Source organism: Heptranchias perlo, chromosome 14 (assembly GCF_035084215.1).
Source record: "Heptranchias perlo isolate sHepPer1 chromosome 14, sHepPer1.hap1, whole genome shotgun sequence".
Taxonomy (NCBI): Eukaryota; Metazoa; Chordata; class Chondrichthyes; order Hexanchiformes; family Hexanchidae; genus Heptranchias; species Heptranchias perlo.
The window spans coordinates 72,349,045-72,375,787 of NC_090338.1; the positions used below are offsets into that span (position 1 = coordinate 72,349,045).

Sequence of the window (26,743 nt, forward strand, 5' to 3'; positions counted from 1 at the left end):
AGCAAGTTGTTATGATCTGGAATGCACTGCTTGAAAGGGTGGTGGAAGCAGATTTTATAGTTGCTTTCAAAAGGGAATTGGATAAATACTTGAAAAGGTGAAATTTGCAAGACTATGGGGAAAGAGCAGGTGGGAGTGGGACTAATTGGATAGCTCTTTCACGACGGTCGAATGACCTCCTTCCGTGCTGTAAGATTCTGTGATTCTATGATCTGCAATGCTGCACCAGAAAAAAATATAAAGTGGTACTTTCTGGAACTTGGTGTAAGTAAACAGGTTAAATAGCCTTTATAGCATCAGTTACTCTCAAAACATTCAGGATTTAAGGACTAAGTGGTCCCAGAAATGAAAGTAGCTTCTATTCAATATTATTCACATGAAACACTCCCAACCCTGACGGGTAGAGGAAATTACATGGCACACGGTCCCTTTCAAGAGACGGGAGGGAGGGTTTGTGTAAGAGCTGCATATTTTGCAACTTTTGTTGAAATTTGCAACCTCCTCGCTGTCACACAGACCGACCAATCAGTGTGCCGCAGAAATTACGTCACAATTCTCAACACCAAAGCAAAAAGCTTCATTTCGTGGCAATGAGAAGTAAAACCACAAAATTAGCTCAAAACCACCCTCTGCACAAAAAGCATACACTGAGGATTACAGTCATCCTTTGGGTTAGAATTTTTAAAACTTTTTTTAAATGAGTTTTACCATCTGAAAATAAATGTTTTTTTTCTCAGTACACTTACGCAATGTAAACCATTCTGTGCCAGTTACTAACTAATTTGCAGCATCTAAAGATTTCAAAAATACAAGAACCTTGGGTCAAAGGTGACAGTGTATTTGGGACTCTTGTCAGCTGTATTGAGCTGTACTGCTACTGGTTAATAATACAGACGTGATCAGGAAAATTATTCCCTGATTAAGGATTTCATTGATCCTAAGCACGGCATGAATGACATTGACACCATACATTCCGACGCACGTACGGTACAAGGGTATGGTATTGTAGTGGTTATGTTACTGCATTAATGATCCAGAGGCCTAGACTAATGATCCAGTGAACGTGAGTTCAAATCCCACCACAGCAGTTTGAGATTTGGAATTCAGTTTAACAAAATCTGGAAATAAAATCCTGGCAAAAGTGACCATTGTCATAATGTCCTTTAGAGAAGGGAACCTGCTGCCTTTTCCCGGTCTGGCCTATATGTGTGTCTCCAGGCCCACACCAACGTGGGTGACCCTTAACTGCCCTCTGAAGTGGCCTAGCAAGCCACTCAGTTGTAACAAACGGCTACCAATGGTTCAAGAAGAAGATCCACCACCTTCTTAGGGCAACTAGGGATGGGCAATGTCAGCTTTGCCAGTGGTGCCCACGTCCCAAGAATGAATAAAACAAACTCATGTTTTGATTATTAATCTAGCCTTGAAAACTCGATGGGCTCCAAGGATGCACTGACAAAACCAGTACTCAGAAGTGACATCCACACACAACCTTAGAATCTTAACAACTGTGCAAAGGTCTCTGAACCTTCCATGCTCCCCTCCCCCCACCCCCTATAAACATTCCCACCATCCTCAGTCTCTCCTCAAACTCAGGAGCTTAGTACAGAATACTATGGCTCCGAAAATACGTCCTCAAAATAAAAATTAGCACCATCAGTAAGGAGAGCAGCAGCCAATGTCACTGCACCTACAACATTTAAACAAAGAGCTATCGAGACAGGCTGGTGCCATGTATTGTAATCTTGGTAGAAAGAAAGACAGAGAAAAAGGGAGAGGGCAGTGAAATAAAGGTATCCCCTATACCAGGTGAATGTTGCGATCACAGAACAGTTTAAATAATCTGCTTTAATACGTATGGGGGTGGAGGCGGCATAGATTTTCCTCTTCAGAACCAGGGTGTAAGAGTTTTTAAAAATTAATTTTTGGGATGTTGGCGTTATTGCCCTTTCTTAGTTGCCCTTATACAACTGCCTTGCTTGCTAGGCCACTTCAGAGGGCAGTTAAGAGTCAACCATGTTGGTGTGGGACTGAAGTCACACATAGGCCAGACCAGCTGGTTTCCTTTCTTAAATTCATTTGTGAACCAGTGGAGTTTTTACGACAATCCAACAGCTTCATGGTCACTTTTACTGATACCAACTTTTTATTTCCAGATTATTAAGACTGAATTCAAATTCTCGAACTTCCATGGTGGGATTTGAACTCATGTTCTCTGGATTATTAGTCCAGGCCTCTGGACTATAGGAACATAGGAATATAGGAACAGGAGTAGGCCATTCAGCCCCTTGTGCCTGCTCCGCCATTTGATAAGAACATGGCTGATCTGTGAACTAGCTCCATTTACCTGCCTTTGGCCCATATCCCTTAATATCTTTGGTTGCCAAAAAGCTATCTATCTCACATTTAAATTTAGCAATTGAGCTAGTATCAATTGCCATTTGCGGAAGAGAGTTCCAAACTTCTACAACCCTTTGTGTGTAGAAATGTTTTCTAATCTCGCTCTTGAAAGGTCTGGCTCTAATTTCTAGACTGTGCCCCTACTCCTAGAATCCCCAACCAGCGGAAATAGTTTCTCTCTATCCACCCTATCCGTTCCCCTTAATATCTTATAAACTTCGATCAGATCACCCCTTAACCTTCTAAATTCTAGAGAATACAACCCCAATTTGTGTAATCTCTCCTCGTAACTTAACCCTTGAAGTCCGGGTATCATTCTAGTAAACCTACGCTGCACTCCCTCCAAGGCCAATATGTCCTTCCGAAGGTGCGGTTACCAGAACTGCTCACAGTACTCCAGGTGCAGTCTAACCAGGGTTCTGTATAGCTGCAGCATAACTTCTGCCCCCTTGTACTCTAGTCCTCTAGATATAAAGGCCAGCATTCCATTCGCCTTCTTGATTATTTTCTGCACCTGTTCATGACACTTCAATGATCGATGTACCTGAACCCCTAAGTCCTTTTGGACATCCACAGTTTTTAACTTTTTACCATTTAGAAAGTACCCTGTTCTATCCTTTTTTGATCCAAAGTGGATGACCTCACATTTGTCTACATTGAATTCCATTTGCCACAATTTTGCCCATTCACCTAATCTATCAATATCCCTTTGTAATTTTATGTTTTCATCTCCACTGCTTACAATGCCACCAATCTTTGTGTCATCGGCAAACTTAGATATGAGACTTACTATGCCTTCATCTAAGTCGTTAATAAATATTGTGAATAATTGAGGCCCGAAGACAGATCCCTGTGGGACTCCACTAGTCACATCCTGCCAATGTGAATACTTACCCATTATCCCTACTCTCTGTCGCCTTTCGCTCAGCCAATTTCCTAACCAAGTCCATACTTTTCCCTTGATTCCATGGGCTTCTAACTTGGCTAACAGTCTCTTATGTGGGACCTTATCAAATGCCTTCTGGAAGTCCATATAAATAACATCCATCGACATTCCCCTGTCCACTACTTTAGTCACCTCTTCAAAAAATTCAATCAGGTTTGTCGGGCACGACCTACCTTTCACAAATCCATGCTGGCTCTCCCTGATTAACTGAAAATTCTTGAGGTGTTCAGTCACCCTATCCTTAATTATAGACTCCAGCATTTTCCCCACAACAGATGTCAGGCTAACTGGTCTATAATTCCCCGGTTTCTCTCTCTCTCCTTTCTTAAAAAGCGGAGTGACATGTGCAATTTTTCAATCTAGAGGGACAGTTCCTGAATCTAGAGAACTTTGAAAGATTATACTTAGGGCATCTGCAATGTGCTCACCTACTTCCTTTAAAACCCTGGGATGGAAACCATCTGGTCCTGGGGATTTGTCACTCTTTAGTGTTATTATTTTCTTCATTACTGTTGCTTTACTTATGTTAATTTTATCGAGTCCCTGTCCCCGATATTAGTACCAGTAACACAACCACTACACTACCCATAGTAGTTTGGCTGAGAGGAAGGCCTTATTGCAAAATCATGCATGAGCTGCTTATGATTTTGCATCTATTCATTTTAATAGATGAAAAATCGTGAGCAACCTCTGCCTATTATTGTGATAAGGACTTTAGGTCTAAGCTCTTACACCCTGGAAAATCTACACCGTAATTTCCTCTAAACCACGCCTCTGCTCCACACCCCACCCTCTGTCCTGTCTTGGGACCATGGAAGAGGTGGTAACCATGCATTCTATAATGGGTTTGAAGAGGATCTGGAGGAGGGCAGTTAAACAAATACTGGGGCTGAGGCCCTTGAGTTTGAGGAGAGACTAAGGAAGCCAGGAATGTTTACCCTGGAGCAAAAGTGGCCTGATTTGAAACATGCTGGTTTCCCTAATGCAATTAATTGCATTCTGAAAACTGGCCATTTAGACTTTAAACCTGTTCCTCCATGAAGCTTTTAGTGGTGTTGGATGTAGGGAATGCAAAGTGTTGTTAAGGTGCAAATGACAGGAAATGCTACGGTGTATTCCCATTATCGGACTCCCATTATAACATGACCGTCCATATTTGTAGGCTTTACATGGTAAAGAAATTTGGTTGTGGAGCACAGTAGGGTGTTCTGGAACTTTGGAAGGGGGTCAGATGGGCCTCAGTGGCTCTTTCTGGTTCAGGAAATTCTTACCTTCTCAAATCAAAAGAAACAAAATCTCGGGAGATTTTCAAACATCGCAAATTCATGAGTTTGGTGACCTCCCTTCACTGGGATGCCTTTGGATTACACCTGGGCTGCTTATGTCTTAATTCAGTCCCCCAGATAAGATATTCTGCAATAAAATATAACTACAAGCGTTACTGTAGTTTATAAATTTGTGCTAATTCAATAATACAATTATTTCAAAGTGCTCTCTACACTTTTGAGAGCGAGGGCTGATTTTCCTCTGCATTGCACCCTGTGTGGTCTTATTTCCGGGGCGTAATGCAGAAGAGAAAGGGGTGAGGTCTCTGCTCTGTTTGCACTTCAGGTAGCGGTTCAGTCATGGGCACAAACACTGTGTCAGACAAGTGCTGGCTTGCTAACTTAATTTAAAAGAGCAGGAAGTGATGTCGTTGTGGCCTGCACATATATTTCCTCCTTTAACATTGATCGCAGGTCATGTGCTGACAGGGCTCATGTTAGCTCGACGTGCTGGTTTACTGCACTGCGGTTGATTCCTCAGCATTTTAAAGAGACACACACCACCTTGGATAGTAAGTAGCAAATCATAGGAACATAGGAACACGACTAGGCCAATCACCCCCACGGACTTGTTCCGCCATTCAATCAGATCATGGCTGATCCGTACCTCAATTCCATTTACCCACCTCTGCTCCATATTCGTTGATACCCTTACATAGTAGCATAGTATCATCGTAGATACAGCAGAGGAGGAGGCCATTCGGCCCATTGTGCCTGTGCCGGCTCTTTGAAAGAGCTATCCAGTTAGTCCCACTCCCCTGCTCTTTCCCCATAGCCCTGTAAATTTTTTCCCTTCACGTATTTATCCAATTCCCTTTTGAAAGTTACTATTGAATCTGCTTCCACCGCCCTTTCAGCAGTGCATTCCAGATCATAACAACTTGCTACGTAAAAAAATGTTTCCTCATGTCACAACTGGCTCTTTTGCCAATCACCTTAAATCTGTGTCCTCTGGTTGCCAACTTCTCTGCCACTGGAAACAGTTTCTCCTTATTTACCCTCTCAAAACTGTTCATGATTTTGAACACCTCTATCAAATCTCTCCTTAACTTTCTCTACTCTAAGGAGAACAACCCCAGCTTCTCCAGTGTCTCCACACAACTGAAGTCCCTCATCCCTGGTACCATTCTAGTAAATCCCCTCTGCACCATCTCCAAGGCCTTGAAATCCTTCCTAGGTGTGGTGCCCAGAGTTGAACAGAAACCTCCAGCTGAGGCCTAAACAGTATTTTATAAACTTCTATTGCATAACTTCCTTGCTTTTGTACTCTATGCCTCTATTTATGAAGCCCAGGATGCCATCTGATTTTTTAACAGCCTTCTCAACTTGAGGAGCCACCTTCAAAGATTTGTGTATGTGCACCCCCAGGTCTCTCTGTTCCTGCACCCCCTTTAAAATTGTACCATTTAGTTTATATTGTCTCTCCTCATTCTTCCTACCAAAATGCATCACTTCACACTTCTCAGCGTTAAATTTCATTTGCCATGTGTCTACCCATTTCAGCAGTTTGTTTATGTCCTCCTAAAGTCTGTTGCTATCCTCCACATTGTTTACTACATTTCTGAGTTCTGTGACATCTGCAAGCTTTGAAATAATACCCTCTATATCGAACTCCAGGTCATTAATGTATATCAAAAAGAGCAGCGGTCCTAATACTGACCCCTGGGAACATCACTGTATACTTCTCTCCAGTCTGAAAAACAGCCATTCACCACTACTCTCTGCTTTCTGTCCCCTTGCCAATTTTGTGTCCACGTTGCCACGGTCCCTTTAATCCTTTAATTTTGTTAATAAGTCTATTATGTGGTACTTCACCAAATGCCTTTTGAAAGTCCACATACACAGCATCAATCGCACTACCCTCATCAACCCTCTCCATTACTTCATCAAAGAACTCAATCAAGTTAGTCAAACGCAATTTTCATTTAACAAATCTATACTGACTTTCATTTATTAGCCCATACTTTTCCAAGTGCCAATTAATTTTGTCCCAGATTATTGTCTCTAAAAGCTTCCCCCCCACCACCGACGTTAGGCTGACTGGCCTATAATTGCCGGATTAATCCCTCTCTCCTTTTTTGAAGAGGGGTGTAACGTTCGCAATCCTCCCAGTCCCCCAGCACCGTCCCCATATCTAAGGAGGATTGAAAGATTGTGGCAGAAGTCTCTGCAATTTCCACCCTTACTTCCCTCAGTAACCTAGGCTGCATCTCATCTGGACAATTTGCCAATCTTTTAACTATTTTCTCTTTATCTATTTTTAGCCTATCCAATAGTGTTACAACCTCCTCCTTTACTGCTACATTGGCAGCAGCCCCTTCTCGAGTGAAGACCGCTGCAAAGCCATGCCCTCGGCCTCCACAAGAAGATCTCCTTTTTTGTCCCTAATCGGCCCCACCCTTCCTTTGACTACACTTTTACTATTTATATGTTTATAAAAGACTTATGCGTTCCCTTTGATGTTAGCCTCTAATCTATTCCCCTACTCTGTCTTTGTCCCTCTTATTCCCTTTTTTTAGATCTCCTTGATGCTTTCTGTATTCAGCCTGGTTCTCTACAGTATTATGAACTTTATTCATAAACTTCCTTTTTCTGTTTCATTTTCATCTCTATATCTTTAGTCATTCAGGGAGCTCTAGCTTTGGCTGTCCTTCCTTTCCCCCTAGTAGGGATGTGTCTTACCGAACAAAATTCTATCTATTTTAGTCTTCAAAATTTCAGTTGACTCCCAGCATCCACAGTCTATAGGGGGAGAGAGTTCCAGATTTCCACTACCCTTTGTGTGAAAAAGTGCTTCCTGACATCACCCCTGAATGAACTAGATCAAATCTTAAGATTATGCCACCTTGTTTTGGATTAGGCTTTTGGGTATCTCCCCTACCAAATTCAAGGAGCTCCTGAATTTCATTGTTTCTAAGCTTGAACCCATCTCTGCAGCTGCCTCTGCTGCTTCCTTCCCTTCCTCTCCCACTCTGTCCCTGACCTTCTCTCAGTCTCCCAGCCATTCCACTTCTGATCACTTTGCTGCTTCTGCCCATCTCCCCTGCTGCCTTCACCGAACTCACATCCTCCATGAGACCCACTTCCTGCTCCCTTGATCCCCTCCCCACCACATCATGAATTCATGAGGTCCCGAGCACCAAGAACATTCGGGAGCCCTCCACACCATCCTTATAACCTGCCCCTGATCCATTAAATGCATGCATATATAGGCACATCGAAGTTTTACACACTGCATTCATAATAAAGCAAATCATACCACAATACACTACGCAAGATTACGAATCACAAGGGGAACTCTAAATTACTCCAGGGAAAGTAAATGAGTCCTCACTCATGAATACATTAATCCACAAATAAAAAACAGAAAGACTTGCATTTATACAGCGCCTATCACAACTTCAGGACATCCCAAAGCGCCAGGACGCCAGGGAGAACTCCCCTGCTCTTTTTTGAATAGTGCCGTGGGATCTTTTACATCCACCTGAAAGGGCAGATGGGGCTTTGGTTTAACATCTCATCTGAACGACGACGCCTCTGACAGTGCAGCATTCCCTCAATGCTGCACTGGAGTGTCAGCCGAGATTTTGTGCTCAAGTCTCTGGAGTTGGATTTGAAATTGTCAATAGGCCCCCAAACAGGAGTGGAGATGTAGGGGAGGGCATTAAACAGGAAATTAGAGATGCATGCAAGCAGGGTACAACTATAATCATGGGTGACTTTAATTTACATACAGATTGGTCAACCCAAATTAGCAATAATACTGTGGGGGAGGAATTCTTGGAGTGTGTACGTGATGGATTTCTAGACCAATATGTTGAGGAACCAACTAGGGAACAGGCGATCCGAGACTGGGTATTGTGCAATGAGAAAGGATTAATTAACAATCTTGTTGTGCGGGGTCCCTTAGGGAAGAGCAATCATAATATGATAGAATTCCTCATTAAGATGGAGAGTGAAGTAGTTGAATCCAAAACTCGGGTCCTGAATCTAAATAAAGGAAATTACGAAAGTATGAGGTATGAGTTGGCTAGGATAGATTGGGGAACTTTACTAAAAGGGATGACGGTAGATAGGCAATGGCTAATATTTAAAGAACGTGTTCAGGAATTACAACAATTATTCACTCCTGTCTGGCGCAAAAGTAAAACAGGAAAGGTGGCTCAACCATAGCTTACAAAAGAAATTAGGGATAGTATTAGGGAAAGAGGAGACATATAAAATTGTCAGAAAAAGTGGCAAGCAGTTCAGAATTCAGCAAAGGAGAACAAAGAGATTGATTAAGAGAAGAAAAATAGAGTATGAGAGTAAACTAGCAGGGAGCATAAAAACTGACTGTAAAAGCTTCTATAAATATGTCAAGAGAAAAAGATTAGTGAAGACAAATGTAGGACCATTACAGTCAGAAATGGGGGAAATTATAATGCGGAACAAAGAAATGGCAGAACAATTAAACACATACTTGGTTCTGTCTTCACAAAGGAGGACACAAATAACCTCCCGGAAATGTTAGGGAACCAAGGGTCTAGTGAGAGGGAGGAACTGAAGGAAATCAGTATTAGTAAAAAAAATAGTGCTAGGGAAATTAATGGGGCTAAAGGCTGACAAATCCCCAGGGCCTGATAATCTACATCCCAGAGCACTTAAGGAAGTGGCCCTGGAAATAGTGGATGCATTGGTGATCATCTTCCAAAATTTTATAGACTCTGGAACAGTTCCTACAGATTGGAGGGTGGCAAATGTAACCCCACTATTTAAAAAAGGAGGGAGAGAAAAATCAGGGAATTACAGACCAGTTAGCCTAACTTCAGTAGTGGGGAAAATCCTAGAGTCTATTATAAAGGATGTGATCACAGAACACTTGGAAGGCATTTACAGGGTTGGACAAAGTCAGCATGGGTTTATGAAAGGGAAATCATGCTTAACAAATCTACTGGAGTTTTTTGAGGATGTAACTAATAGAATAGATAGGGGAGAACTAGTGGTTGTGGTGTACTTGGATTTTCAGAAGGCTTTTGATAAGGTCCCACACAAGAGGTTAGTGTGCAAAATTAAAGCACATGGGATTGGGGGAAATATAATGGCATGGATTGAGAATTGGTTGACAGACAGGAAACAGAGAGTAGGAATAAACGGGTCTTTTTCCGGGTGGCAGGCAGTGACTAGTGGGGTACAGCAGGGATCAGTGCTTGGGCCCCAGCTATTCACAATATATATCAATGATTTGGATGAGGGAACCAAATGTAACATTTCCAAGTTTGCAGACGACACAAAGCTGGGGTGGAATGTGAGCTGTGAGGAGGATGCAAAGAGGCTCCAATGTGATTTAGACAAGTTGGGTGAGTGGGCAAGAACATGGCAGATGCATTATAACGTGGATAAATGTGAGGTTATCCACTTTGGTTGTAAAAACAAAAAGACAGATTATTATCTGAATGGTGATAGATTGGGAAAAGGGGAGGTGCAACGAGACCTGGGTGTCCTTGTACACCAATGGCTGAAAGCGAGCATTCAGGTGCAGCAAGCAGTTAGGAAGGCGAATGGTATGTTGGCCTTCATTGCAAGAGGATTTGAGTACATGAACAGGGATGTCTTACTGCAGTTGTACAGGGCCTTGGTGAGACCACATCTGGAGTATTGTGTGCAGTTTTGGTCTCCTTATCTGAGGAAGGATGTCCTTGCCATGGAGGGAGTGCAACGAAGGTTTACCAGACTGATTCCTGGGATGGCAGGACTGATGTATGAGGAGAGATTGGGTCGACTAGGCCTATATTCACCAGAATTTAGAAGAAATAGAGGTGATCTCATCGAAACATATAAAATTCTAACAGGACTAGACAGGCTAGATGCAGGGAGGATGTTCCCGATGGCTGGGGAATCCATAACCAGGGATCACAGTCTCAGGATACGGGGTATGCCATTTAGAACTGAGATGAGGAGAAATTTCTTCACTCAGAGGGTGGTGAACCTGTGGAATTCTCTACCACAGAAGGCAGTGGAGGCCAAGTCATTAGATGTATTCAAGAAGGAGATAGATATATTTCTTAATGCTAAAAGGATCAAGGGATACGGGGAAAAAGCGGGAACAGGTTACTGAGTTAGACGATCAGCCATGATCATTTTGAATAATGAAGCAGGCCCGAAGTGCCGAATGGCCTACTCTTGCTCCTATTTTCTATGATTCTATGAAAATGCAACCTACTGACTCAGAAGTGAGAGTGCTACTACTGAGCCACGGTTTACACTAAGCTAACATTTAGCAAGGGTACTGGACACAAATGTAGATGATTGCTGTTTCCTTGGATGTTTCAGGCACTTAACTAGATGTGTCATCTGTCACATCTCTTGCTGAGTGAAGACGGATTGACCTGATCTCATTATGAGTATGGTGGCCTACTGGCTATGGTACAGGGCTAGCAACACAGAGGTCATGACTAGTTTTGAAACTGGATTCAATAAATTGTGGGCTGGCAACAGAAAAATAAACTTGAAAGTTTCCAGGATGAAGTAAAAACCCAGCTTGTTCACTAAAGTGCTTCAGGGAAGGTGAGCCTCCCACCCCGATCCAATCTGGCCAACAAGTGACTCAGACCTACATTATGTCATTTTTATGTAATTGATTTCATTTTTAAAAATCCATTTTTTGATATATTTTAATGACCTGGACTTGGGTATAGAGGGCATAATTTCAAAGTTTGCAGATGACACGAAACTCGGGAATGTAGTAAATAATGTGAAGGATAGTAACAGACTTCAGGAGGACATAGACAGACTGGTGAAATGGGCAGACATATGGCAGATGAAATTTAATGCAGAGAAGTGTAAAGTGATACATTTTGGTAGGAAGAATGAGGAGAGGCAATATAAACACTAAATGGTACAATTTTAAAGGGAGTGCAGGAATAGAGAGACCTGGGGCTGCACATACACAAATCTTTGAAGGTGGCAGGACAAGTTGAGAAGGCTGTTAAAAAAGCTTATGGGATCCTGGGCTTTATAAACAAAGGCATAGAGTACAAAAGCAAGGAAGTTATGCTAAACCTTTATAAATCACTGTTAGGTCTCAGCTGGAGTATTGTGTCCGATTCAGGGCATCACACTTTAGGAATGATGTCAATGCCTTGGAGAGGGTGCAGAGGGGATTTACTAGAATGGTACTAGGGATGAGGAACTTCAGTTGCGGGGAGAGACTGGAGAAGTTGGAATTGTTCTTCTTGGAGCAGAGAATGTTAAGGGGAGATTTAATAGAGGTGCTCAAAATTATGAAGGGTTTTGATATGGTACATAGGGAGAAAATGTTTCCACTGGAAAGAAGGTCGGTAGCTAGAGGACACAGACTTAAGGTAATTAGCAAAAGAACCAGAGGGGAGATGAGGAGAAATATTTTTATGCAGCGATTTGTTATGATCTGGAATGCACTTCCTGAAACGGTGGTGGAAGCAGATTCAGTAGTAACTTTCAAAAGGGAATTGGATATATACTTGAAAAGGAAAAATTTGCAGTTCTACTGGGAAAGTGCAGGAGAGTGGGACTAATGGCAGCCACTGCCTTCTGAGACACAGCTCTGGCTGTGTCGGGGCTTTCTCCTGACCCTGTGTCCAGAGGTCCAAAATCACCTTCATACCCTGAGACTGAAAAGAACAGCAGCACTCAGCCATCACACTGAAGGGGCTGAATGGCTTAATACTGTTCCTATATTCCAAAGGGAACACTTGGATGCAATAGGTTACACAATAGGCAAAGCACACCTTATGGGGTCACCAATGGGAAATATGGTAATAGGCAGTTGACACACTTTGTTGTGTAAATATCACCTAATGAATCATAAACACTTTATTTCTCCTTACTGCTTACAATTCACCCTTTGTTGGAGAACAAAAAGATGTATATTCAAAATCTGACGTCTTTGTGCACTTCCTGTCAACTTTTACGTTATAAATTCTACATTTTTTTTATTCGTTCATGGGATGTGGGCGTCGCTGGCGAGGCCGGCATTTATTGCCCATCTCTAATTGCCCTTGAGAAGGTGGTGGTGAGCCGCCTTCTTGAACCGCTGCAGTCCGTGTGGTGAAGGTTCTCCCACAGTGCTGTTAGGGAGTTCCAGGATTTTGACCCAGCGACGATTATGGGACGGCGATATATTTCCAAGTCGGAATGGTGTGTGACTTGGAGGGGAACGTGCAGGTGGTGTTGTTCCCATGCGTCTGCTGCTCTTGTCCTTCTAGGTGGCAGAGGTCACGGGTTTGGGCGGTGCTGTCAAAGAAGCCTTGGCGAGTTGCTGCAGTGCATCCTGTGGATGGTACACACTGCAGCCACTGTGCGCCAGTGTTGAAGGGAGTGAATGTTTAGGGTGGTGGATGGGGTGCCAATCAAGCAGGCTGCTTTGTCCTGGATTGTGTCGAGCTTCTTGAGTGTTGTTGGAGCTGCACTCATCCAGGCAAGTGGAGAGTATTCCATCACACTCCTGACTTGTGCCTTGTAGATGGTGGAGTCAGGAGGTGAGTCACTCGCCACAGAATACCCAGCCTCTGACTTGCTTTTGTGGCCACAATATTTATATGGCTGGTCCAGTTAAGTTTCTGGTCAATGGTGACCCCCAGGATGTTGATGGTGGGGGATTCGGCAATGGTAATGCCGTTGAATGTGAAGGGGATGTGGTTAGACTCTCTCTTGTTGGAGATGGTCATTGCCTGGCACTTTTCTGGCGCGAATGTTACTTGCCACTTATGAGCCCAAGCCTGGATGTTGTCCAGGTCTTGCTGCATGCGGGCTCGGACTGCTTCATTATCTGAGGGTTGCGAATGGAACTGAACACTGTGCAATCATCAGCGAACATCCCCATTTCTGACCTTATGATGGAGGGAAGGTCATTGATGAAGCAGCTGAAGATGGTTGGGCCTGGGACACTGCCCTGAGGAACTCCTGCAGCAATGTCCTGGGGCTGAGACGATTGGCCACCAACAACCACTACCATCTTCCTTTGTGCTAGGTATGACTCCAGCCACTGGAGAGTTTTCCCCCTGATTCCCATTGACTTCAATTTTACTAGGGCTCCTTGGTGCCACACTCGGTCAAATGCTGCCTTGATGTCAAGGGCAGTCACTCTCACCTCACCTCTGGAATTCAGCTCTTTTGTCCATGTTTGGAACAAGGCTGTAATGAGGTCTGGAGCCGAGTGGTCCTAGCAGAACCCAAACTGAGCATCGGTGAGCAGGTTATTGGTGAGTAAGTGCTGCTTGATTGCACTATCGACAACACCTTCCATCACTTTGCTGATGATCGAGAGTAGACTGATGGGGTGGTAATTGGCCGGATTGGATTTGTCCTGCTTTTTGTGGACAGGACATACCTGGGCAATTTTCCACATTGTCGGGTAGATGCCAGTGTTGTAGCTGAACTGGAACAGCTTGGCTTGAGGCGCAGCTAGTTCTGGAGCACAAGTCTTCAGCGCTACAGCCGGGATATTGTCAGGGCCCATAGCCTTTGCTGTATCCAGTGTACTCAGCCGTTTCTTGATATCACATGGAGTGAATCGAATTGGCTGATGGGGATATCGGGAGGTGGCTGAGATGGATCATCCACTCGGCACTTCTGGTTGCAGATGGTTGCAAATGCTTCAGCCTTGTCTTTTGCACTCACGTGCTGGACTCTGCCATCGTTGAAGATGGGGATGTTTACAGAGCCTCCTCCTCCCATTAGTTGTTTAATTGTCCACCACCATTCACGACTGGATGTGGCAGGACTGCAGAGCTTTGATCTGATCCGTTGGTTGTGGAATCGCTTAGCTCTGTCTATAGCATGTTGCTTCCGCTGTTTAGCACGCATGTAGTCCTGAGTTGTAGCTTCACCAGGTTGGCATCTCATTTTTAGGTACGCCTGGTGCTGCTCCTGGCATGCTCTTCTGCACTCCTCATTGAACCAGGGTTGATCCCCTGGCTTATTGGTAATGGTAGAGTGAGGAATATGCCGGGCCATGAGGTTACAGATTGTGCTGAATACAATTCTGCTGCTGCTGATGGCCCACAGCGCCTCATGGATGCCCAGTTTTGAGCTGCTAGATCTGTTCTGAATCTATCCCATTTAGCAGGTTGGTAGTGCCACACAACACGTTGGATGGTGTCCTCAGTGCGAAGACGGGACTTCATCTCCACGAGGACTGTGTGGTGGTCACTCCTACCAATACTGTCATGGACAGATGCATCTGCGACAGGTAGATTGGTGAGGACAAGGTCAAGCAAGTTTTTCCCTCGTGTTGGTTCGCTCACCACCTGCCGCAGGCCCAGTCTAGCAGCTATGTCCTTCAGGACTCGGCCAGCTCGGTCAGTAGTGATGCTACCGAGCCAGTCTTGGTGATGGACGTTGAAGTCCCCCACCCAGAGTACATTCTGTGCCCTTGCTACCCTCAGTGCTTCCTCCAAGTGGTGTTCAACATGGAGGAGGACTGATTCATCAGCTGAGGGAGGGCGGTAGGTGGTAATCAGCAGGAGGTTGTCATGCTGTGCTTACATTATCCTGCCAGTGAAGGCACTGCAGCAGCATCAGTGGGGAAAGAGCAGGAGTGTGGGACTGATCAGATGGATCTTTCAAAGAACGGGCACAGGGACGATGGGCTGAAAGGCTTCCTTCTGTGCTGTATCATTCTATAATTCTATGATTCACTGGCGGGAGGGTGTAATTACAATGTGACATGTTTACATCGGCAGATTCCATTCGAAATGTGGATTATGAGCATTTATAATGGAAATATATAAAAATAAGGACTGAATGTATGAGTTTAAGAAGGGGACTAAACTACTTCAAATTATTCCTTGGCCTCTAATCCCAGTTCACCTGTTCTTTACTGTCTGTGTGCATTGCCTTGGGAGAAATTTCCATGGTGAAACAATGCCATGGGAGCTCGACTAGTATATGGAGAGTAAGAGAGAGAGAGAGAGAGAGCGAAAGAGAAACAGAGAGCGAGAGGGAGAGGAAGGAGGGAGAGAAAGACACAAATACCTGGAACAAGCAAGTCGGCACAGGTCTATATGTGAATTTTAAATCTGCAGTATCTTTACCTAACCTCTCCAACTGTTGGTTTAAACTGATCTATACTGATGAAACACACCCACTAAAAAATGTTCATATTCGGATTTATTTGTTAGCACCAAAAAAGAACACCTTAAATGCTATTTTTTAAATTGGAGAGTGCACTTTACTTTTCATGATTTGAATAATGTTCAGTTCTGTTTCTGAGCTCCTCCAAAGTGTTGGAAAGAGAAATCTACTACACGGGACCATTATTTGCTTTTCATGCTGAAGTTGGGAATTGCCAGTGATAAACACTGAACACAGCCGGGCTAGTAAGATGAGTAAAGTTAAAATATTTGCTCTGATTATTAGCTTTCATAGCAAAAAAAAACAGAAAGCACAAAAAAACAAAAGCAGCACAGCTAAAAACAGCAGCAATAAACACCAAAATCAGCAACAATAAACACCAAAATCGCCAAAAATAAACACCAAAATTGGCAAAAATAAACACCAAAATCAGCAACAATAAACACCAAAATCGCCAAAAATAAACACCAAAATTGGCAAAAATAAACACCAAAATTGGCAAAAATAAACACCAAAATCAGCAACAATAAACTCCAAAATCGCCAAAAATAAACACAAAATTGGCAACATTAAACACCAAAATCAGCAGCAATAAACACCAAAAATTGGCAGCAATAAACACCAAAATCAGCAACAATAAACTCCAAAATTGCCAAAAAAACCCACCAAAATTGGCAACAATAAACACCAAAATCAGCAGCAATAAACACCAAAAATTGGCAGCAATAAACACCAAAATCAGCAACAAACACCAAAATCGGCAACAATAAACACCAAAATCAGCAACAATAAACACCAAAATCGCCAAAAATAAACACCAAAATTGGCAAAAATAAACACCAAAATCAGCAACAATAAACTCCAAAATTGCCAAAAAAACCCACCAAAATTGGCAACAATAAACACCAAAATCAGCAGCAATAAACACCAAAAATTGGCAGCAATAAACACCAAAATCAGCAACAAACACCAAAATCGGCAACATTAAACACCAAAATCAGCAACAATAAACACCAAAATTGGCAGCAATAAACACCAAAAATTGGCAAAATAAATAAATATGGAAAACCAGAACGTCTACTTATATGAGTTTGAGAAAATGTTTGACTATTCTTGACTTTTCAACAAGTTATTGTACAGTGACGTGATCCTTCCTGTCTCCAGTGGTGAGAACGGCCTATGTTAATCTGATGTCCAGATAATGATCTAAGCTGCTGAACAAGTGGTATTGCAGGTAGGCACCATGCACTGTAACAGAAATACACATCCCTACTCCGTTTGGTAACAATGATCCTCCATTAATAGGCTGTAGTGTGAATATGTCTTATTGCTAACCACCCATTGCCTGTCTCACTGGGGAGCTTTCACCCATTGCCTGTCTCACTGGGGAGCTTTCACCCATTGCCTGTCTCACTGGGGAGCTTTCACCCATTGCCTGACACACTGGGGAGCTTTCACCCATTGCCTGTCTCACTGGAGAGCTTTCACCCATTGCTTGACACACTAGGGAGCTTTCACCCATTGCCTGTCTCACTGGGGAGCTTTCACCCATTGCTTGACACACTAGGGAGCTTTCACCCATTGCCTGTCTCACTGGGGAGTATTCATCCATTGCCTGACTCACTGGGGAAGCTTTCACTCATTGCCTGTCTCACTTGGGCGCTATCACCCATTGTCTGTCTCAATGGAGAGCTTTCACCCATTGCCTGACACACTGGGGAGCTTTCACCCATTGCCTGTCTCACTGGGGAGCTTTCACCCATTGCCTGTCTCACCGGGGAGCTTTCACCCATTGCCTGACACACTGGGGAGCTTTCACCCATTGCCTGTCTCACCGGGGAGCTTTCACCCCATTGCTTGTCTCACTAGGGAGCTTTCACCCATTGCCTGTCTCACTGGGGAGCATTCACCCATTGCCTGTCTCACCGGGGAGCTTTCACCCATTGCCTGTCTCACCGGGGAGCTTTCACCCCATTGCTTGTCTCACTAGGGAGCTTTCACCCATTGCCTGTCTCACCGGGGAGCTTTCACCCCATTGCTTGTCTCACTAGGGAGCTTTCAACCATTGCCTGTCTCACCGGGGAGCTTTCACCCCATTGCTTGTCTCACTAGGGAGCTTTCACCCATTGCCTGTCTCACTGGGGAGCTTTCACCCATTGCCTGTCTCACTGGGAAGGTCTAAGATACTGTCCTTACGATAGTCTTTGCTCCTACTGTTGGCCTGATTGGAGAGTTGCCATGCATATCGGGCCCCACCATGGGAGTTGTCAGCCGTGTTGGGCCTGATTGACAAGTTGTCAGGAGCTGCCTCTTTTCAGGCAGACTAAGTTGCTGCCGCAGCCACTAAGGGCTTGATGTGAACCCTGACATGCCCAGCATGGTGGCTGCCAGGAAGGTCTTGAGCTGTAACGGAAGTCAGAGCTGCTGCACTGTGGTTTCCACATTGCCTGTAGCTCATAATTCAAGTTTCTACAAATGTATATAAATAAATTCACTGACAACTGCTCTCAGTAATACAAGGAAGTCAGTGGTGTATTGCACAATCTCCCTTTTCGATGGATTTTTGTAAGAAGGTAAAGATGCTCGGAACAAGAAAGGGCCATTCAGAAGTCCATTGAGCACGTTTGTCGCACAGACCATTCAATTCATCAAGGTCTTTACTCAACTTACTTAATCTCCTTCAGAAGCACCTCCCAAACCTGGAACCTGCACCACCAAGAGGACAAGGGCAGCAGGTGCATGGGAACGCCATCACCTCCAAGTTCCCTTCCAAGTCATACACCATCCAAACTTGGACATTTATCACCGTTCCTTCATCGTCACTGGGTCAACATCTATTTTGTGAATTCAAGCCCCACTCCTGAGACTTGAGCACATAATCCAGGCTGACACTCCAGTGCAATACTGAGGGAGTGCTGCACTGTAAGAGGTGCCGTCTGGCCACGTCTGCCCTCTCAGGTGGACGTAAAAGATCACATGGCACTATTTTGAAGAAGAGCAGGGGAGTTCTCCCCGCTGTCCTGGCCGACATTTATCCTTCAACCACACTTCACTTCAAAAGGACTTCATTTGTTGTGAAACGCTTTAGGACGTCCTGAGGTCGTGAAAGGCGCTATGTAAATGCAAGTTAGTTCTTCTTTCTTTTCCTTTTAACCTGCCTCACGCCCCATCCTTGACTGGCGCGGGAATGGTGGGGGTGGGGGGTGGGGCGGGAAGGCAGGGTTTAAATTCGTCCCTTTACTATTTCTTCTTTGATGGCCTGGCAGTGAGAAAGTCATCATGAAGCCCTATTAAAAGGAAAGCAACGGGTGACTAGAACAAGTGAAAGTTGACACCAAGTGAAAATCCATACTTTGGAATGGATTGTATGGACAGCTGCCACTACATATATTACACTAATATTTAGCATAGTAAAAGTCCAGTAAAATTGCTACTAAACAATTCTGACCTCTGGAAACAAAGCATCTGCTCAACTAACAGCTCCTAATGATACAACAGGCAGAGGAACCTCTAACCCAGAGCTTTTCATTGATATTTCCCTGCAAGAGTTCCTCTGTTACGTCTATGATAAATGGATAAAAATGGCAACTCCTAATGGGGCAGTATTACATGGATCTCTACAACATTCATATGATATACAAATCATAGCCATACCCTAATCAGGAAGTGCCCCGTAGCAACACTTTCCACTTGGGCAATAGCATGCTGTGTTTTTCAGTCTCTGTTGCAGAGATGCTGTTTGAGATAGTTATCTCTCTCAGTTACCTAAAATAACCTTCATGCATGATGATTGTTCAACCCTTTTCTTTTGGAAATTAAACTTTACCACTGGTTATATAGACGTTTTCTGTCAACTGCCAGTTCAGACTCATTCAACTCACTTTACCAGCTTTTATTGCAAGCACTACAATTTCATGTTTTGACAGCCTCACTGTTCAGTGAGCTTTTTTTAAAACTCAATCTTGCTGTTACCTGGTTTCACTGCTTTTTAACGTCTCACTGTTGTTCAGTGAGGTCTCACTGCTGCCTACTGAGTTTCGGTCTGAATTCTGCTAATTGGTTTCTTTCAGTACAGTTTAGTCTGCCTCATGCTTTCTACTCAGTCGCGTGGTCAATCTCAGTGTTGTTTGGTCAGTCTTGTGGTCAGTTTCGGTGTTGTTTGGTCAGTCTCGTGGTCAGTCTTGGTGTTTTTATCAGTCTCAATGTTGTCCTTCCACCTTCCATAAACTTCAGCTCCTCCAAAACTCTGCTGCCCGTGCCCTAACTCACACCAAATCCCATTCACCCGTCACCCCTGTGCTCGCTGCTCTACATTGGCTCCTGGTCCGGCAACGTCTCAAATCTAAAATTCTCATCCTTGTGTTCAAATCCCTCCTTGGCCTCACCCCTCCCTATCTCTAACCTCCCCCAGCCCTACAACCCTCCGAAATCTCTGCTCTCCTCCAATTCTTGCACATCCCCGATTTCCATCGCCCCACCATTGGCGGCCATGCCTAGAGCTGCCTAGGTCCTAAGTTCTGGAATTCGCACCCTAAACCTCTCCACCTCTCTCGCTCCTCCTTTAAGACCTACCTCTTTAACCAAGCTTTTGGTCACTTGTTCTAATATCTCTTTATGTCAAAACCATCCACTATTCTAAGATCATCCTGGAGGATAAGGCTAATCCCAGGCTTCTTTTTAAAACCAACCATCTACGTTAAACCCCATTCCCCTAAACCCTCCATCCCCCGCTCCTCCACCCTCACCTCATATATCAAGTGTGAGGAGCTCTTCATCACCAGATGGAGACCATTCATGGAGCTGCCTCTGCTGCATCCTTCCCTTCTTCTTGATTCCAGTTCCCTCCAGTCCCTCACTCACTTTAGACCTTAATCCTCATCTCTGCAGTTTCTCCCCTTTCTTCCCTCTGCAAGCTCATGGAGTGCATTAATCATTTCTATGTGAACTTTGCCCATCTATCTTCTGAATCATCTATGAATTTTTTTTTTGAAGTTTAAAATCTAACAAGATCACCGCAGAAATCACCCTATGAATCATCAGTCAGCCTCGAACATCTGAAGACTGTTCACGTGGAAGGCGAGTGAGGAGATGTTCAGGTTTGCTCCAACTCACTGATCAGGCCACACCTGGAGTACTGTGCTCCTTTAACAACAGCAACAACAACTTGCATTTATATAGTGCTTTTAACATAGTACAATGTCCCAAGGCGCTTCAAAGGAGCATAAATTGGACAAAAATTGACACAGAGCCAAAGGAGACATTAGGACAGGTGACCAAACGCTTGGTCAAAGAGTTAGGTTTTAAGCAGCGTCTTAAAGGAGGAGAGAGAGGAGAAGAGGCGGAGAGGGTTAGGGAGGGAATTCCAGAGCTTAGGGCCCAGGCAGCTGTAGGCATGGCTGCCAATGGTGGGGTGAAGGAAATCGGGGATGCGCAAGAGGTCAGAATTGGAGGAGCGCAGAGATCTTGGTTGTAGGGCCGGAGGAGGTCACCATTCCACAACAAAGGTATATGGGCTGGCTTTACGAGTTTGGGTTTCAGGAGGGAGACCTTGCCTGCCAGAAGTATTAATTTTAAATGAATGGACTGAAAGTCGTGGGAAGCATTCCCGATACACGTTCCTGGGGAAGGGGGAGGGCGAGCTCCCAAAAGAGGAGCTCATTGGTAGAGTCGGCCCTACACCATCCAATCCAAATACAGCAGAGGGTGCAGGCAGCAGCAACAAGTCTGACCTCAAGTATGAAGAGGTTGAGTTCTGAGCAAAGAGTTTAATCTCTGCCTTTGGAATGAAGGCCGTTAAAAGGGGAGAATCCCAATATGATAGATAAAAGATTAAACGACAGGGATAGGGCAAACTCAGAATGTTACTTTAAATTAAGCCAGCAAAGTAGGGAACAGAAATTTAAATTAGTGAGAAATAGTTTTAAAGCTGATATTAGGCAGATTTTCATTACTCAGAGTGACAAATGTTTGGAACAAGCTGCCAGATGGGGTAATAGAGGCAACAACATTGAAAGCGAGACTGAATATTATGGTGAGAGAGTTAGGGAATCAGAAGGACGAATTTTAATGGGCCGACTGGCCTTTTCTCACCTCTGACTTATGGTCTTATGTAAATCCTGAAATGTTGGAGTGTGAGTGCTTTTATTCAACATTTTTCTGCCCGCTAGGCATCACGGAGCACTGATAGAAACCCTCTCCGACAGTCACATCGGATACAACAATATAAAGTGAAAAATCCAGCACCACTGCTAAGACAAGCAGCTGCTGGCACTGGCACTGACACTGACACTGGCACCAGCACTTTCATTGGGTCTGCCAATTGTGTCTAACCATGGTGGGCTGAACTATCAAATGGCCCTTACAGCCTAGCAGTGTGTATGCCCTTCCTTTGTAATATAAATGGGGATCAGTATCTACCATGATAACATGCTTGATCCTTTGTCAGTCTTGGCTCAGTGGTAACACTCTTACCTCTGAATCAGATGGTTGTGGGTTCAAATCCCACTCCAAAGATTTAAGCACATAATCAAGGCTGACACTCCAGTGTAGTACTGAGGGAGTGTTGCACTTTCATAGGTGCTGTCTTTCAGATGAGCGGTTAAACTGAGGCCCTGTCTGCCCTCTCAGATGGATGCAAAAAATCCCATGGCTCTATTTTGAAGAAGAGCGGGAGAGTTCTCCCCGATGTCCTGGCCAATATTTCTGCCTCAACCAACACCTGAAACAGATGATCTGGTCATTTATCACATTGCTGATTGTGGGACCTTGCTGTGCGCAAATTGGCTGCTGCGTTTCCCAAATTTCAACAGTGACTACACTTCAAAAAGTACCTCATTGGCTGTAAAGCGCTTTGGGATGTCCTGAGGTTGTGAAAGGCGCGATATAAATGCAAGTGCTTTCTTTCTTTTCTTTTTTGTCGACTCACAGCATTTGTCCTAATATGAAATTTTAGCCCCGATTTTAATCTACCCTGCCCAGCATCACAGACAGTACAATGGGGCGGGGTGTAAATCAGGCGTCCCATCTGAACTCGCCCCATTTTACACTCTGTGATGCCTAGTGTGCAACTAAAAGTAAAATCAAGTGGGATGTAAACCCTGCCTCCAACCCAAACCTTTCTCGTTCTTGCCGGGCAGGTTAGGGCTCAAGTTTCATTGCAAATGTTAAACGATAATGCAAAAAGATTATAAGTGTTTTTTTATTCTAAAATCAGTTATGTCAATCACTGATTTATCAGGCACATTGGGCTTTTTCTAAGTAGAATTAATTAGTTAAAGGGAAAATCTTCTGTTTCTGATAGGGACTAACAGCCTATTGATAAATTACAAATGAGTTCCCAAGAATTAATATTTGAAGATAAATAAAAAGTGTCACAGGTTAGGATGGGTCGGGGGTCAGGATGGGGGCATGGGTTGAGGGTCAGGATGGGAGCGTGGGTCGAGGGACGGGGCCTGAGTCCTCCTGACTCTAAGTTACTTATCTTCTTTGTTGCAGGCGGTCCCTAGGGCTGGTTTCCCGGGGTGAAGCTAGTTTCTAACGTGGTTAAAGGATGCCTCTTGTTTGTCCTTACCCAAAGTGGCAGGCAGCGCATTTCCTCCCCACCATATTGGGGCCTGGGTAGTCCAATTAACGGTCGAAAAACGTGCAGAGCGTGGACCAAGGTCTGCACATAGAGCCTAATGCTTGGTGTTGTATTGATAAATGAGATGGGAGAAACAAGGCACATCACCACTCACCTCATTTACATATCAACAAACCGCCTCCACCCTCCTCCCTTGGGGAAAAACCCGATCGTCATGGGATTCTGTCCCTTTTGCCTGTGCTCTGTACCTGGGAGTAAGAATGCTCAGGGGCGAATCACAGGGAAATCGGCCCCATTACCTCGACCATGTGTCCGACTGACTGACTGACCCAACAACATCATTTACTTCAAATCTATTGTTTTAGTTTAAAATAAAACAAAATATGAAAATCAGCAATAAAATAAAATTGCACTACAGTAAGTAAAATTGGTTGAAATCAAATGGTATTATTCACAATGGTAAAATAAACATTTTGGCATGTAATGGACTAAGGAAATGCATCCACAACTGCCTACATGACCAATGTTGCAGAGGGATATCACCCCAAGATCCTGTGGCTTTCGTGGAGGCCAGTGTGGCAGCTCTGGTTCTGGGTTTCCAGCGCAGTCTGTTCCCAGACGTCCCAAGATCTAAGTGCGCTGAAATGCTCCCTGAACACATTGGCAACGCCCCTTTATTATCACAAACTATTTCTCATGAAATATTCTAACAATGTGCAACTGCCGAGTTCGGCACAAATATTTTCCCTCGATCATCGACCGCTCCTGGAGTCTGATGGGATCGGACCTCAGGGGCTGCCCTGTGAACTCTATCCGATCTCTCACAAAGACCACAGTGGTGAACTCGGCAAACCTGACAACCTCTTGTAAAGCTGTTCCTTTATGCTCAGTCAATTAAACATCACTGAACTCTGGTATATCAAAGGCCCCTGGAACAAGGCAGCTATTGAAATATCCCAGACATATAACATATAATAATGGGAGTTTAAGCTGCAGATCTGCCAGGTTTTGCTAACCTGAGACTAAACAGATAATTTTATAGAAAATATGTACAATATGTAAGGATGTAAATAAAGCACTGTTGTTGGGTTTGAGTGTACAATATTATGCTATAATTTAGGAAGGTCAAAAAGTGTGAGAAATTCAGTGATTCCATGATGAAAAAAATATACAACAATTAGCATATAATGGGTGAAACAAATATTTTTCAGGTTGGGACTGTCACTTTATCCAGTCCAGATCCAGACAGGAGCAGGGAGTGAGGAATTTAAAAATTGTGTGTATTTGCACTAATGGAGTAGATTGTGACTTTGTGCGAGAGTGCAAAATGGGTGATAGTGAATTGGCAGCCCGAATTACATCACCCCATTTTCATTTCCATTGAAGTCAACGGAAATAAAAACGGGAAGAGATATGAAGCGGGCCACCGATTCGCTATCACCCGTTTTACACTCTCGCGCAAAGTCACGATCTACCCCCGTGAGTCCACTCGCAGATGGATGAATTTGGTTCAATCGCACAATGTAAGCACTAAACTGGGCTGCTCATGAATCAAACGTGAAACATGTCTGAGCATGTACAGAGCGATCAAAGACGAGTCTTTTCAATTGTCACGCGCAGACTGGAGCGTGTTACACACGCGATAACACACAGGTTTCAATGCAATGTACTACAGCCCAGAGCCACACTCCAGCTTAATGTGGTAGGTCTGCATGAATCAGTGCAGCTCCTACACTGTATCAGAATTCACAAATCATCTCTGGAACTACTTACGGCACCCGTAGTGTGGGGAACCTTTGAATGTCATTTTCTGACATGTTCTGTAAAACAAAAAAATAAGACTAACTTAGTTTAGAAGTATAAGTTTTTAACTAGAATATAGGTAGGCATGAATCAAGATAGTGCACAGATATAAAGAAATGACAATTATCAATTGAAGCTAAGAGCCATTTTGTACTTTCACATCTGACACATTAAATACGTACTTAAAAGTAAACTGCGGATTTTTTAAACAACCTAGGAAAAGATGGAATGGTAAACATCGGCCAGTCTATCGAGTCTGTCTCATTCAGTCATGTTGTAACTGACCGTAAAATCCACGACCCCCCAATACTCCCCACCCACTAACTGTAAAATCCAGGACCCCCCCCAATACTCCCCACCCATCAACCGTAAAATCCACTACCCCCCAATACTCCCCATCCACCGACCACAAAGTCCACGACCCCCCAATACTCCAGACCCACCGACCACAAAGACCACAACCTCCCAATACTCCCGACCCACCGACCACAAAGACCACAACCTCCCAATACTCCCCACACACTGATCGTAAAATCCACAACCCCCAATGCCCCCACCCAATGGTCACAAAATCCACGATCCCCCAATACTCCCCACACACTGACTGTAAAATCCATGACCCCCCAATACTCCCAGCTACCAGCCGCAAAATCCACGACCCCCCAGTACGCCCCACACACTGACCGTAAAATCCACGACCCCCCAATACTCCCCACCCAACGGTCACAAAATCCACGGCCCACCAATGCTTTGCACCCACCGACCACAAAATCCACGACCCCAATACCCCCCACCCACTGACCACAAAATCCATGAACCCCCAATACCCCCCACCCACTGACCACAAAATCCACGACCCCCCAATACCCCCCACCCACTGACCACAAAATCCACGACCCCCAATAGCCCCCACTCACTGGTCACAAAGTCCACGACCCCCTAATACTCCCCACTCACTGACCACAAAATCCACGAACCTCCAATGCTCCCCACCCACTGACCACAAAGTCCATGATCCCCAATACTCCCTACCCACTGACCACAAAATCCACGAACCCCCAATATCCCTCACCCACTGACCACAAAATCCACGACCCCCCAATACTCCCCACCCACTGACCACAAAGTCCATGACCCCCAATCCCCCCGCCCACTGACAACAAAGTCCATGACCCCCAATACCCCCGCCTACTGACCACAAAATCCACGACCCTCAATACGCCCCCCACCCACTGACCACAAAATCCATGACCCCCAATAATCCCCACACACCGTTCACAATGTCCATGACCTCTTAATACTCCTCACCCACCGACCATAAAATCCACAACCCCCCAATACTCTCCACCCACCGGTCACAAAGTCCACAGGACTAAAGACTGAAGCCAAGTCACCGTCGAATATCTCCAGCAGGACCTGGGAGACACCCAATCTGAATGCGACCTGAGTGAACCTTTCGTGGCCCTGTGCTGCCCTTTATCGCCCTCTGACCCCTAACGTGACTAACAAAGATTTTACTATTGACACCGCAGTTCTCCATGCCTATCCTTATTCTCAAGACCTGGGTTTTCTTTTAATCTATAAAAGTTATTT

General features: G+C 44.4%; 1 protein-coding gene across 1 annotated transcript in view; it reads right to left on the bottom strand.

The window, feature by feature from the left end:
• Nucleotides 1-26,743, bottom strand: part of lcp2a (lymphocyte cytosolic protein 2a) — a 184,405-nt gene that overhangs the window by 133,611 nt on the left and 24,051 nt on the right. Inside the window, exon 3 of the mRNA XM_067996567.1 lies at nucleotides 25,121-25,167. Within this exon, the coding sequence (XP_067852668.1) occupies nucleotides 25,121-25,167 (47 nt within the window). The remainder of the gene's footprint in view (nucleotides 1-25,120; nucleotides 25,168-26,743) is intronic.